At 42.0% G+C, this 16,192-nt stretch overlaps 1 protein-coding gene across 1 annotated transcript; it reads right to left on the minus strand.

The window, feature by feature from the left end:
• Nucleotides 1-8,108: 8,108 nt before the first annotated feature.
• Nucleotides 8,109-10,873, minus strand: LOC118406088 (elongation of very long chain fatty acids protein 6-like). The gene is made up of 2 exons (XM_035805949.1): nt 9,747-10,873; nt 8,109-8,554 (listed from the first exon to the last, which is right to left on the minus strand). The coding sequence occupies exons 1-2, from the start codon at nt 10,287-10,289 to the stop codon at nt 8,273-8,275; spliced, it is 825 nt and encodes a 274-aa protein (XP_035661842.1). The 5' UTR covers nt 10,290-10,873; the 3' UTR covers nt 8,109-8,272.
• Between the last annotated feature and the right edge of the window lie 5,319 nt (nt 10,874-16,192).

Genomic DNA, 16,192 nt, shown 5'->3' on the forward strand with positions numbered 1-16,192 from the left:
GTTCAGGGCGGATCGACTCTATATACCGTAGCATGTCCAGAACATGATATATCGAAACCAGAAGTTCCACTGCAGTACCTTAGGAAGCTGCTAGCTTCTCGAGTTGTGCTGTCATCAAATAGATATACACAGACCGCACCTAAAGCATAGCATTGGCGAAAGTCAATATGTGTTATATATGAGAAGGAACCATTCATTTTTACCTTTGCCAGAATGGCTAAGGTTATGTTTTGGGCTTGTGAGTCTGTGTGTCTGTCTGTCTGTCTGTTAACAGCATAACTCAAGAAGTCTTGGATGGATCCCGATAATATTTGGTAGGTGGGTAGGGGTCGGGAAAACGAAGGTCAAGTTCGATAATGGGCCCCCTAGCAGCTTGCTAAGGTACTGCAGCAGAACCTCAATTTTTGATATCTCCTGTTCTGGACATGCTGTGTTCATGATTTTTGAGTGGTAGATAGCCCTCGAGGCAGAGAGTAAGTGCTGTGAGTTTGGGCCCCCTAGCGGCTTTTTTGGAACTGCAGGCACCGGTTTCCTTTCAAACTTTGGACGAGAATAACTCTACAACGTGTTGACGGATCGTCATGATTTTTGGTATGTAGATAGAATGAGTGATGACGTACATAATGGTATACTAGTTATGCAAATCAACAGATAATTTGCATAATTAATGAGGAAAATTTATAAATCCACTGCATTCCATGATAGGACTTTCAAACTTGTCACATATATAGCTGGGAAGGAGAGAAATGTCGATAGATGTCAATTATGCAAATGATGGCCTCATTTGCATAATTAATGAGAAAATATGAACATGTTGACGGATCATCATGTTTTTTGGTATGTAGGTAGCGTAAGTAAAGACCTGCTTAATAAGATACAAATTATGCAAATCAACAGCTAATTTGCATAATCAATGAGGATATTTTATAAATTCACTACATTCCATGATAGGACTTTAAAACTTGTCACATATGTAGCTGAGAAAGAGAGAAATGTCAATACATTTTTATCATGCACATGATGATCTCATTTGCATAATTAATGAGAAAATATGAACGTGTTGACGGATCGTCATGATTTTTGGCATGTAGATAGCCTAAGTGAAGACTTATATAATGTGATACTTATTATGCAAATTAACAGCTAATTTGCATAATTGATGAGGAAAAGTTCATAAATCCACTGTATTCCATTATAGTACTTTCATCAAAGTTTTCACATATGTAACTGAGAAAGAGGGAAGAGAGTAAGAGGTGTATTTAAAGACTTTGAAAGAGAATAAGTCAAGAATGGATTAAAGGATCATCATGATTTTGGTATGCAATTCGATATCAATTAATTGTAACTTGGGATCTAATTTGCATAATCAATGCCAAAATTTTATAAACCAACTCCAAGCATATAATTAGAAAATATATGAAATGAGTAACGCATTTGTCTACAGACATCATTCTACATAACAAACCTGGTTTATTTGGCAAAGGTATGTGTTCGTGGAACTCTAGTATATAGCTTCTTTTGTTGCCTCCATGTAGGAGGTATTGTTTTATGATACCTTTGTTGCCTAAGTATTGCCACAGTGCATGTATACACTTAAGGAAATGATTATGAATGCCATGTCTGTTGTAGACATCTAACAGTTTTCATTGACAGTGCAGCGTAACGTCTAGTTTATACATTGTTGGAACAAAGTTACAGAGGGAAAATGTAAAGTGTTTTAAAGGCCCAAATCTGTGCAAACCTACAAAAACAGTGGTAAATACTGTGCCTTCTTTGTGCTAAAAACATATTTAACAACACAAGGATCATATTTCCCCTTGTCTGATTCCGAGATGTCTGAGATCGCGTATAGTTTCAGTTCTCTGAGCCATGGCTGAAACCCCGAGTCGGTCCGAGTGACCACGAACCTCCAGTACCGAGCTGTCCCCTGGAACCCACCGAACTCCTGCCGCTGGTCCGTCCCAACCTGTACGGTAGTGATGTTCACGACCTCCTGCCAGTTGTACGGACTCTCAACCGGTGCCTTTAGCAACTTCAATGCTGCGATGTCGTGGATGGTGTCGCCGTAGTTGTTGAGTGCGGTGCGGGTGAGAGTTTGTGGCGTTTTGAGATCTAGCACGATGTACCAGTTGACGCCATGGGGGTTCCAGTTGTTGCTGACATGGGGGTTCCAGTGGGTTGTATTGTCCTCATCCAAGATTTTAGCGGCATCGTGTATCACTCCGTTGTGGACCCACGGCGTACCGGTAGAATCTACAACCCATGACGGAGACCCTGTCAGCCACATACCCGGGGAAGTGGGTACGGATCCGGAATTAGGGGTAAAATCTGAGTTCGCGTATAGTTTCAGTTCTCTGAGCCATGGCTGAAAGCCCGAGTCGGTCCGAGTTACAACGAGCCTCCAGTACCGAGCTGTCCCCTGGAACCCGCCGAACTCCTGCCGCTGGTCCGTCCCAACCTGTACGGTAGTAACGGTCAGGACATCCTCAAAGTTGTACGGATCCCCAATCGGTGCCCTTTGCAACTTGAATGCTGCGATGTCGTGGATGGTGTCGCCGAAGTTGTTGAGTACGATGCGGGTCAAAGTTTGAGGCGTTTTGAGGTCCAGCACGATGTACCAGTTGTCTGTGTCGGTTAGGGGGTTCCAGTGGGTTACGTTGTCCCCATCCAAAGCTTTTGCGGCATTATGTATCACTCCTAGGTGGACCGACGGTTTACCGGTGGACCCCACAACCCAAGACGGATCCCCTACCAGCCACATACCTAGGAAGGTGGGTACGGAATTAGGGATGGGTACAGGTACGGTGTACCGGTACAACCGGACCTGATAAAAATCAGTGAACCGGATTTTTGACCGATTGGAAAATGAACATATTATACCGGCAGACGTTCATGTGTTTTGAACCTACCAGTCCGAGAAAATAAGTAGAGGAGAGTTGGTAGTCATTGAGCTGGTCTCAATCATGATGTTTTGATATAAGGAGACGAGATGTTACAATTTCAATGTGACCCGTAATACTGATGTGGTCTTTGGGTCACAAATGGAAGAGACCCACATGTGTTATTATGTCGTAAACAGTAATGCTAGGGTCACATTTCCAAACCGGGGCCCGGCCGGGCTGCTTGTGGAAACGAAAAAAAAATGTATACCTAGAAATAAACACAAATCATGCTCACGACTCACCTTTTTACGTTTTTGGTGTATTTCACAGTGTCTTTTGTATAATATTTTTTCTTCCCCGAAAGCTACCAGGTTGAGCCATAATTTAAAAATGTGACTTAAGCATAAGTAAAAAAACAACAACAGTGTAATCAATGTTACGTCTTGGAGGTAAACGGAAGGATTCTGGCATCATCCGTGTCTCGTGGCACATTTCTGAGATTGATTATTTTTATTTTTTAACGGTGTTTGGTGATATTCCAAACAGATGCAACAATAAAGTATGTGGGAATAAGAATGGCTTAACGAACACCGCGTGTCCAATTTGAAATTAACCAGACTTATTGGCAGAGAAAGGCGTGGCTTTCTCAAAGAGACCTCATGCAGCTCAAGGACGTAATCGCTCATCTAAGGCTTGGGCCCCAAATGAAAAGAGGGGCCATGCCGGGCAAGATTTACAATTCTTAAGTAGTACTTCAACAAAACACAGGACGATTAAGTCAATGTATGTTGTCCGCTTATGTTTGTGAAGTTAAAACAGAAATCCTAAATAAAGTTTATACGAGACAGGTTTGCAAGGGAGGACTCAGGCTAAGTCTAAGATCACATTTCCAACGCGGTGCCCGGCCGGGCTGTTTGTGGAAATGAAAAATAGAAATGACAATGGAAAGATATACAAATAATGCCGATGACTATTCTTTTTACGTCTTGTGTAGTTTCTCGTACTATGAACACGTCACGAACGAGTATGTACGGGAACAGGTACGCAGCCTCGTTGGCCCGCAGGAAACACTTCTAGCAACAGTTAAAAGACGTAAACTGCAATGGTTCGGGCACGTCACCCGACACAACAACCTGGCCAAGACGATCCTACAAGGAACGGTGGAAGGTGGACGTCGCCGAGGACGGCAGCGAAAAGCTTGGCAGGAAGACATCGCTGACTGGACGGGCCTCAGCCTACAGGAGCGGGCCTCAACCCTGGCTAGGGATAGAAGAACCTGGAGGCAACTCTCGATCTTCATGTCTACCTTGTCCCCCCAACGACCTGGAGGTCAAGGGACTAGGTAGGTAGGTAGGTAGGTAGTTTGGTATGTTTTTTGTCATACATTTTGTTCCCTAATGCTGCCAGACCTGGCCCGCTTTACAAGTGTGACGTAGGCCTAAACGGTTGTTTCTGACATTACATCTGTATAGTTGCAGTATTTTACTGATGATCTTGGATAATTAGCTACTTTGTTATTGCTAATGACTTATTTGTATACAGTCAAATCTGCCCGAGCGACCACCTCTTCTCAGCGACCACCTGGCCATTTCGACCGCTTTTTCTCGGTCCCGATTTATTTTCCCTTTGACGTAAGCATTAAGCGACCTTTTCTCAACGACCACCTGGCCAACGCGACCGCGACCGGCCCGAATTGGGACCAATAACGACCGCATCATTTTCAAAATTGAGGTATTCATCGGTTTTTGATGATAACTAGCGCGATTTTGTGCCGAAATCGGCCAGTTTGCGTCGGATTTTGGGGTTAAATTTACAGTTTACAGTGTGCGTGTCGCTTCTTTGCGTGCGTGCAGTGTGCTTGCTATTTGCCATTAAACACAACGGAAACCATTTATACTTTGCATCGGGCATGTTTTGAGTCGATACTCTTCTCAGCGACCACCTGTCCAAATCGACCGTTTTTCCCGGTCCCCCGGGTGGTCGTCTTGGGCAGGTTTGACTGTATAACAAAACTAATTTTGTTGGGAACGAGATAGAGAATGTGCAGGTGAAGCCAGAAACCTCCAAGGCCAGGTTCCACGAGGCTTTCCCCTAACATATCATTACAGATACATAGTATAATCTGAAAACTAACTGACTTATGAATGATATAATGCAATGAAATGACATGCCAAATTTAACAAAATTGAAAGGACATCAAATTTATGCATCAAAACCAAATATCTTCGCAAATAAGTAAACGTACCTGATATCGTAAATTCACCTGGCTGATAGAAGCACAGACCAAACAGCAGTACCAGTGACAGTTTTCCCATTTTGGTGCGAGGACGGTTACGTTTTGTTGTGACCTTCTCTTGAAAAGTACCAGCACACGAATTTGCGGCACAGTGTACTGTTCGATTCTGTCACCAACTAGTACTTCCAACACGAAATCTCACGTCGCGAGGTTACCATGGAAACCTATACCAAATAAGATAAATACCTCGATAGAAGTTATGCAAATCAGAGAAGTCATTGAATATTCATGCCATCAGTTTCTTGGAATTTTAGAAGGGTTTTTCATTAATTATTCAGTTAATATGGCCTTGGGCTGAGCGAACTGCAATGAGTGTTTGTACTCACGTATCGGAATTTCAGTTATTTTGTAAACATGTTTTTGTGTACATGAAAAATAATGCTGAGTCCTTTGACTGGCATTTTAAAAGTTGGAACATTTCGTTGTCATGGGATATCATGAATAATTTTTTTTTTGTAACAATGATGATATAAAGTTTTATGTTTCGAACATCACTTTTTTGGCTGTTGTTTTAAGGATTCTCATAAGCTTGTGGGGATTAGTATTCGACCCGTCAGGAGACGGGAGAGGAGCGCCCTCTGGCAGCTGGAAGGTGAAGTACTGCAGCAGGATAGGGAGAGAAGAATCAACCATCCATGCGAGCAGCTTATTACCGTCATGAAATATTAATGGAGGTTATATTTTCACTAGCGTTTAATTTGATTTAATTTCTTGAGATTGCAGACAAAGTAATACGTTTGTGTGTGTGTGTGTGTGTCTCGAACCTAAGAACGGCTGGATGGACTGGTTTCATATTTGGTGTGTTAGGCCCAAGTCATTTGCATAAAATCTACAAACGTTCTAAATATGTCATGTAGGTATGAGGTCGCCAAACTCTAGTTATCTCCATGAAAAATGGAGATATAGTTTTGTGTGTGTCTGTCTGTGTGTTTGTTTGTGTTTCCGGATATTTGTGGTCAACATAACTCAAGCAGCTCTGGATGGATTGTCATGATATTTAGTATGTGGGTAGGTGTTGGAAAGACGAAGGTCAAGGTCAATTTTGGGCCTCCTGGTATGTGACCTTGGTACTACAGCAGAAATTCTGCTTTTTGTATCTTTTCACCTGGGTGTGCTATGGTCATGATTTTTTTTGGTGGCAGATAGCTGATGATGTAAGGAATATGTCGTGTATGTTTGGGTCCCCTAGCAGGTTGCTCTGGAACTGCAGGGGCATTTTTCTTAAAATCTTCTTAGGAGGATAACTGGACAAGGGAACGACAAATTTAGATGATATTTGGTATGTAGGTAGCTTAGATAGAGATGCACATAATCAAGTGCAAATTGTGCAAACTGGCACGTAATTTGCATAATAATGAGGGAAATCTATATTTGTAGTTTTTGCCATTGTAAGACTCAAATACCTGTCATACATGTAGTTTGTGGCTGGTGGGACATTGACAGATATCAATTATGCAAATATGTCCCTAATTTGTATAATTAACGTAAAGTGCTATAATTCTTCGAATTAGATGGTAAATAATTGCCCAATCAACATTGTGACCAGTGTAAGTTATCTAAATGTGTACATAGCCGAGCATAGATTATGAAAATGTGGAAATCATTTACATAATCAGACTATTTCGTGGAGATATGAGGTCTCCGAACTCTTGTTGCTCATAGAATCTCATAATATTAAGAGAAGAACTCAAAACAGCCAAGCATAGACACCACCACTGTTTGCAATAATTTCGATTTTTTTCCACTATTTCAGATACATTTATTACAGTCATCTTTATTCATCCGTTCAGTTCGATAATAAGGCTACATAAAGAAGAGTCAACGTAAAACAACTAATTATCCGAAAACTTGACCTAAACAGAAAAAGCGCAATACGGACTTAAATATACGCACAAGTGTATTTATATATATTAATATCTTACATTTGAGACACTGTCAAAATTACAACAGAAAATTGATACATAAAACCCCAATGCGAGACCTTCTTCACAATCCGTTACCTTGTCATTAACTTGATACTTCAACTATAAGCCAAATCACTGTTTAAAATGCGAATGCGCAGTATATGGTACATTGTGGGTAATATGTCAAAGTTGAAGGCCTCAAAGTTGAAGGCCCGGCCCCATAAACAAGTTAAGTCTGCGCACATTAATCAAGTACAAAAGAACTGATTACAAGTCAGGGGCTACACGACACAGGGATCTTTGACCACACGCATACACAGTGCAATCCGCGATCCGGCTTATTCTGTTGTGTTTTTTTTTTGTTTCCATAGGATCACAGTTATTTACCTAACAGTAGCTTAGTTCCAAACCTGGCGCAGTTCAGCCACAGCTAGAGCTAGTACTAGTATTGAAGCCATAGCGCTTATTCACATGGCGCATTGGCCGCCATATTGGTGGGCTTATTTACATTCCAGTGAATCGTAGGTCAATTTATTCGTACGATTTGCTTTGTCGCGGAATTAGTTGCACTGGTGCACTGGGTCATTTATCAGCTTATGAATTTTGGTCTAGAACATAACTAAGAATGGCCCAGAATGTCGGTGATACATCATAACGTTACCGCCTTTTTTCAGAGCTTAAATCTGACATTCAATTGCTAGTTTAAGTAAAACATTAAGCAAGCAATACAAGAAATATCTAATACACAACTGCACCAGTGCAATCACAGTTCTTGTTAGTCCCGTTAGTCCTATGCAGAGCAACACTTAGGTTATGTCACATTTTCAAACTGGGCAACTTTCGGGATCGAAAAGTATGACATAAATGACACCAAACTACACAAGACTACAAAAGTCGTGAGCGTTATTTTTCTACATTTTACGTATACATTTCTATCAGACTCTAGTTTGGAAATGTGACGTTAGCCTCATGATGGCACAGAAATACATAATTATACACTCAGCATTTCAGTCGAGCCCTATATACAAATATTGAGAAACATCCAAAAGCTTACAATCGTTTGAACCTATAATCAAAATTCACAAAAATTCAAATTTGGACACCAACTTGGCAAGCATCATTGACATGAAAAGCAATCTAATGACGCGTAACCTATAGCTAATGGGTTAAATGTCGGCTTTCTATCTATATTACTGTTCTTTCTTCTCCAGTTTAGATTTCCTGACGTAGGCACCATAGAAGAAGTGCAGAAACAGTAAAAGGTAACTAAAATACATGACGCTGGACACCACGATGTTGGTCAGGCTCGCGCTACATCCGGGCACTTTGTCGACGAAGAGGAGCTTGTAGCTGACGTAGTTGATGACGCAGCCAATCACCATCTGCAGGGTCTGCGATGACGTAATCACCATGGCAACCTTCCTCGGGATGTAAATGCCGGCTGCACGGGCTGCGTAGTACATGTACATCGTCTGTAAAAAGGGAGAAAAAACATGAATTTGTCTTCTACAGTTGGAAGGACTGAAAATTAGCAAAACGACACATAGTGTTAAAGTAAAGATTTCCCTGTATCATTGATGGCCCCTTTCACACCTGTGCGTATATCAAGCCCGTATGAGTTACGTATGGATATTTTTGGGGATTTGGTAAGTTTGTGGGAAAGAAGTTATTCTTATTTATTTTGACCTATATCGTTGTGCAGTCTGGTTATGTAACCAAAAAAACTACGCTACTTCTTCGGCCTTAAACCTGTCTTAGCCAAAGTTATGGCAATACGCAACCCATACGGACTTAAATCTACGCACACGTGTGAACGGGGTCTTAGGGTGGGTTCACACGTGCGTATGATTCCGTATGAGGTCCTTGTGGAATTCTTAGCTTCTGCCAGGCTCCACAATTAATATTCACTGTAAAAGTAGTAGAAATTGGACAAACATAGATAGATAACTTGCCAGGGGGGTTAGCTGGTCGCAAACGATATCCCTTTGATCTATTATATATAGACAGTAATAACTGTCATTATAGGTATAGAGGATTAACACGCTTCCCGCCTACGTATATTACACGTAGTTGGTTTACCGGCGCCACTATAGTAACTCACAATATATTACAGGAGCCCTGGTGAACAAATAAGGATGGCTAAATGTACGGGGCAGCTTGTGGGCATTGAGGTAGCCGAGTAGCCGGGTAAAATAAAGTTTGTACCTTAAGTACAAACAAGCCAAGTCGGAACATCTGGTCGGGCATTAGACTAGAACCGTTATTTTCCCACCCGCCCCTTGAGTCTGACGTAATGGATACTGAGGATTAATTTGGAGAGGGTGGACGACCGATTCATTGAATGAATGAATGGGTGGATGTATGAACGAAAGATACCAAAACCATGAAAATCCGTTATACCTATTTTGAGTAGTCCTCTTTGGGTCTTTGTTTTTACAAAAAATGCCCCTGCAATTCCAAACTTAGTCGCTAGGGAGCCCACACTTACTTCATTTCCGATCGCTAGAGCAAGCTACCCCCCCCCCCCCCAAATCGTGACCTTAGCTTGTTCATTACGCGAGATATCAAAACAGGAAGTTACGCTGCAGTGCCAAGGGAAGCCGCTAGGGGGCCCAAAATCTGATCCTTTCTAGATTTCGTGAATATAAAGGACCATGTACTTACCGCATGCACGCCGTAGTTGAGCGCTATAAACCACCTCCCTCCGGCCAACTGCTCCTTATACGACAGCCACACGTAGAACAGGACGGTCACGTGATGATACCAGTGTAAGAAGATCAGTTTCTGCTTCCTTAAGATGATGAAGACGGTGTCTCCGAACTCCAAGACTTTGCTGAAGGCGAACGCGCTCCCCCATAGGTGCAGTACCGGATCCCTGTACCAGGTGGCGCTGCAGAGCGTCCACTCGAATCCGTGTTCCCTGACGTCGGAGACAAGCGGCGGGACGAACCGTATTGTACCCAAGACGCTGAACATCCCTAAAAGGAGGTTCCAACCGATCAGCGGGCCTCTCAGTGTGTATTTTGTCCTGTTTTGCATCCAGCGCTGGCCCAAAACAATCATCAGCACATAAAACACACACCAGTGTACACACTGTGTCCAGTTCGTGTCCATCCATTCCATGGCCCCCTGGTAGTCGAAATCCCGCTCGAACCTCTGTAGGTAAGGGTACAGTCCGGCATAGGACGGTGGATGGGCGCTCTCCATTGTAGTAGACTCGACAAAATCCTAGGGAGTCCGTTTGAGTCACGTAGAAATAGTAATTTTCGTGGCTAGAGCCGGTCTCTTTTGTACTACCGGCCTTCTGAAGCAAGGCCTTCTCTCACTTATCAGATTAACGTTGAAAGCTTGGTGTTCAAGGTTCTTAAAAACCTTAGCATGGACGTCGACTAGTTCACGAAAGCTTTGGAGATTTTCCTAACGCCGTATCGTCGAGGAGAGACACTCCAATGATTTCTCCAATGAGGTTTAGATTAACAGCGATGTACACTGATCGCTCGGTCGTTGACTGTTTGAGCTATGTTTGCCTTGAATAACCTAGGTGATTACTCTGACCGTGCACTCGCAGGTGTCTGTCTCGAGATCACGGCGAGCCTCCGATCAGTGGTAGACGTCTGAATATGGAACAGGAACCGTTGTAGAAGGGTTGAAATCACAGGAAAAGAGGCCGGAGTTGCTACTGTAACCGTCATGTGAGGACTGGGTGTGGGAAAAACCGTCTAGTCACTATTGTAGCTCACGCCCACTCTCGTACTGCCGCACTATTAACGTGTTTCTCCAACACGCCGACCGCTGCTGAAAAGAAGAAAGAAAACTCGGGTGATCCTACTGTAAAATCTCAAATGACGCGTCGTTATAATACACTCTAGTGCAAGACTGTGCCGTAAACAATTAGTCTACAAGCATCGGTGCACTATTTACGTCGCCAAGAAGGTTATATTTTTGGTAGCGTTTCTATGTTCAGTTGTAGGTTTGTATGTGAATGAACGGCATAACTCAAGTTGTTTATAGATCTTAGTGGTAATTTGGTAGGCGTTGGCCCAAGTTCAAAGGAAGAAACGATTATATATGAGACACCTAGCTGCTTCCTACGTACTGCAGCGAAATGTCTGGTTTCACATCTTTCCATCTATTTTGATTACATTATGCATCATAACCATATCATAAGAAGAAGAAGAAACGCTGTTAAAATGTTAGGAGATACGACTTACTAAAGCGCAATGATGAGCGGTTTTACGGTAGTGACAAATCGTACGATAGCGCCACACCCCTTGAGAAACTCGTGTGATGAGTCGGGTCAAAGGTTAGACAAACGCGTCACCGGTCTCGTACATGCCTTCCCACCCTCCGTGTAGTATTTGTCTCTGTATAAACGTTATTAGTAGGGACGGTTCGCTATTGGTTCATGGGGGGGGTGTTTTTGTCTCTGTATAAACGTCATTTGAAGGGACGGTCCACTGTTGCTTCTTGTGAGGTCGAACTTGAAGCGTGGAGCTTGAAACGTGACGTGACGCCTTTTTCAATAGCTGATAGTATTGTAACATACAGCACAGCTTAGCTTAGGCTGAATTCCTTACAGAAATCCATTGATATAATATGTCAAATCTGAAAGGTGGCTGGCAGGCAAATATTTGGGCCCAAGGCTAAGATTTGATTCCCGACCCGGTTTGACTTATTGCCTACAGGAACACGAGGGATGTTGTGGCGTACATGTAACTGCAGGGCATTTGGCCCAGAGGTCATGGGTTGGAATCCTGCCATGCTACCGATTTGTGCCCTTGGGAAAGGCACTTTACACGACTTTCCTCACTTTGCCCAGGTGTAGTACTAGTATATAGTACATTGGATTCATTACTCAAGCTTAGCCGACATCTTTCACACTGCAGCCGTCCCTCAGTAGGACATCTGGAGCCGCATAGTTCAAGTTTTATTCAGCCTGTCGCCAAACCGGTTTTGCTAAGTACAGCTAAAGGCTAAATTCCTCACTCTGTCCAGGTGTAAAAATGGGTTGGGGAGATAAAAGGCGGTGAAGGGAGAAGGATTGCCTCTGTCTTCCAATACCGTACCATAGACACAGTGGTTAACAACCCAAAAAGGCTATGGGACTTCATTTACCCTCTGTCTGTCTGTCCTTTCGTGTGATACTGTTGAACTAAGCTACTAGCTTGAGTCTGTCGTATACCAATTCATACTTTGATAATTACATGTATTGTACCAACAAGAAGGTCGTATTTTGGGCTGTGTGTCTGTCTGCTTGGTGAATTGGAAAAAAAACACAATTAGATTATGGTCCCCTTGGTGGTTTTCAATGGTACTGCAGCAGAACGTCCGGTTCTGATATCTCGTGATTGGTAGATAGTTACCATGGTCGTGATTGTTAGGTCATCCATTGGTATAATTTTATTCCATATATGGTTTGCTATATACGAAATATATGTGCTCATTTTACAGCTACTTTGTGCGATTCACAGTATGGTCCAAAACTTTCTTCTTGAAAACGGACGAAAATTGATGCGAGTGCGGATGTCATCCGTATAATCAAACCAACATGGCCTTGTCAAGTTTTCGTGATCAGTACAAGTAATTCAGATCAACACAATTTCTTAAACTTCCCCTAATATTCATAGCGTTTTTCAGATTTGTCCCTTACCTATTTTCAGAAGCGCCCATTCATTTTCAAATTTTCTTCCTCCTTTCTGTTCCTTTTCTTTCCAAATACGGCCCTCAGATTGTGAGCGTGGTATGAACTACTTTGTCCTTCACCGCAATGACGAAATAAAGCGAGTTGAAAAGAAACAATATGTAACAGAAACACGCACAGTTCACACTACATTACCGTTACTGGGACTATGACTGTGATGTACACTGAATTTACCGATCAAGCGTCAAAAAGTCACGAGCGTTTGGAAATAAAAGGGTGAAAAGAAACAAAAGCTATATAACCGGGGAGGTCTTCTAGCAGCTTTTTTCCTTACGGTTTTCTGTGTTTGTGACTGTAGTTTCCCTTGAACTCTTGAAAAGAGGCAAAGGCCAAACTGCCGCCAAAGAGTAATACGCTGTTTTTGTGTGCGTTTTTTCAAGATGAAATAAGGGTTGAAGAAAAGTGTTATCTTTCTGTGATTACTTAGAAAGGCTGAAAGAAAAAAAATCTGTCGTATTTAAGCTTCTAAAAGTCACGACTGTTTTAAGGAGCTCAAAGACTGGGGTAAGAATGGCAAAGAAATCATGCTGTTTTTTTAGGGTATGACCTAACTGTACCAGGGAGAAATCTTTCACCATGCAGATTAATTCGAACTAACGGCGTACCCTTCCTTAAAAGCTTATACACAAGCCTAGCTGTATACGTGACAAGACAGAGTATCCTCAGTTATACTGGTCTTATCAGAATCAATGAGTTTTGAATCAGTATATCCTCGGCATATCAATATTTTGAAAGCAAGCTTTGTTATGTGGCAACATAGTCGTAATATTACTTGCAATTAGCCATCGGGCACGAACTTCTACAAATAAACTTCTTCTAAATATTTATTTGATGGCGGATAGTTTCCTTCCTTTGGGAGCATGAGTTGATATGGAGTTTTTAACATGTGTGATTATGTGTAGCAACACTGTACCTATGGTAGTAATGAGCATACATTGAATGAAAAATTAACTAAAAGTTCTTTGCAACACAGCAACTAACCCTCTGTCTTAAAATTATCCTCCACCTACGATTACTCGGCTGGAGAGCTGACAGCTGAAAAAAGGGTCTACTATCGTACCTTTGTCAAGAAGATTATATTTTTAGGTAGCGCTTGTCTGTCTGTCTGTCTGTCTGTCTGTCTGTCCGACAACATAGCTCGGTAAGCTGTGAAAGGATCCAAGTTACTGTTTTAATTGTCGGCAGGGGTCGGAAAAGCGAAGGTCACGTTCGATAATGGGCCTCCTGGCGACTTCCTACGATGCTGCAACAGAACTTTCGATTCTGATATCGCGTGTTCTAGACATGCTACAGTCGTGACTTTTGAATGGTAGATATCTCTTGTAACGAAAAGCAAGTGTTGTAGATTTGGACCCCCTAGCTGCCTTTGTGGAACTGCGGGAGCCTTTTTTGTCCCAAACTTTGTTTCAGTTTACGTTGAGACAGAAATATCCAGCCTGTGCCACGTTACATGACCAGGCGAGCGACATTGAATTACTGCCAACTCGACTCCGTGTTTGCTATTGCTTCATGGGGAAGGGTACTGTAAATGCAGAAATGTTCGCGGTGGATTAATGTTCGCGGTTTTCGCGGTGAACACTTCACCGCGAAGTTAACCCCACCGCGAACATTTTTCTATTATGGTATTAGACTGCAGTCTATGGTACATGGTGTTATCGCGAACTTAAAACCACCGCGAAAAGTCCCTTTTCCCACTTCCGCGAAATTAAATCCCCGCGAACTTAAATGCATTTACAGCATTTCTCCAAACAGAGGTTGGGTCACGATGTTAGTAGTGGTCGGGAGTTTTTTGTTTTGTTTCAGACTTTGTTTCAGTTAACGTTGAGATAGAAATATCCAGACCGAGCCACTGTACATGACCGGGCGAGCGACATTGAAGTCTTGCCAACCCAACTCCGTGTAAGCACTCACTTGGCAATCTTACATGTCACACCAATTACTACCCGAGCCAAGGAGGTCAAGACTTCTGTGTCGGCAGCGTCTTGTAGTGTTACAGGAGAACTCAAGACGTTAGGAAGAGGATCCTCAGGAATTTCTTGGAGGGGAGAAGGTCTTGAGAAGTGATAGAACTGTCGGGTCAGATGCTTATGTGGATCCAGATTTCTTTGAAGATTGTGATACTCTCTAGTTACTGTTGAATGTTTCGATTAGGCCATTCTGATTTGATTGTATGGATGACATCGTTAATTCTAACGCGAGTTGGGCACAAAAATGGTGCATTCACTGTGGAATCTGCGTGGTCAGAAAGGTTAAACAAATAACTTAACACACAGGGCATTGCATATCAAACTCATACCTCCATGAAAATTTAAAGCTTTCGTAAATTTTATGCAATTGACTAACACATTAACATAATTTATGCATGGTGTTGTTAATCATTGACTAACGTACACATGTCACAATTATAAAATTTCCATTATTAATCACAAAGTGGTTTTGCAATTATACATAAATTATGCAAATAAGTTCCTCATTACCATATTTAGTATCTGCTTATATTCCACCTATCATAATTAACATGTGTTACATGTATTGAGGTCCAGTTATTGAAAACAACGGAACTATACAATTTCCTCATTGATTATGCAAATTAAGTCCTCATTTGCATAACACGTATATCATTATGAACATCTTTGCCTAAGCTACCTGCATGCCCCAAAACACCCCTGAAGTTCCACAATTAAATGTTAGGGGGCTGAAACTTGCCCCACTTATTTATGGCACTAAAAGCTATCTACCACCTAAATGTCAAGACCATAGCATGTCTGGAACAAGAGATGCATTGAAAAAACTGCTATGATAGAATATTCTCATTAATTATACAAATGTACTCCTATTTTGCATAATTAGTATTATATCTTGTAAAACATTGCCTAAGGTACCTACATACCAAAAATGATGAAAATCCGTTGTTCCCTTCTTGAGTTATCCTCTTCAAAAGTTTTTGACAAAAATGCCCCTGCTATCCCAAAACTAGACGCTAGGGGGCCCAAACTTATGTCATTTCTTCCTGAGCACAAGAGCTATCTAATACTACAAAATCGTGACCATAGCATGATCAGAACACCGAGATAGCAAAACCGGAAGTTGCACTGCAGTACCAAGGGGAGCCGCTAGGGGGCCCAAAATCTAATCATTTCCAGCTTTCGTCACACACTACCAACAAACCAAGTATGAAACCAATTCACCCAACCGTTCATGAGTTATTTTGTTTACACACAGACACACACACAGACAGACAAACGCAGGGTAAAAATAACCTCCATGACATTTCATGGAGGTAATAATATCATATATTCATTATTTTCGACAAGGACTAAATTTACGACAAACTCAGTACTTTCTGTGATTGGAAAAAGAGCATTCTCTGGTCGAAATTACTATCCGTTTTCCTATTTTTTTTTGCAAT

This window comes from Branchiostoma floridae, chromosome 18, assembly GCF_000003815.2.
Source record: "Branchiostoma floridae strain S238N-H82 chromosome 18, Bfl_VNyyK, whole genome shotgun sequence".
Lineage (NCBI taxonomy): Eukaryota > Metazoa > Chordata > Leptocardii > Amphioxiformes > Branchiostomatidae > Branchiostoma > Branchiostoma floridae.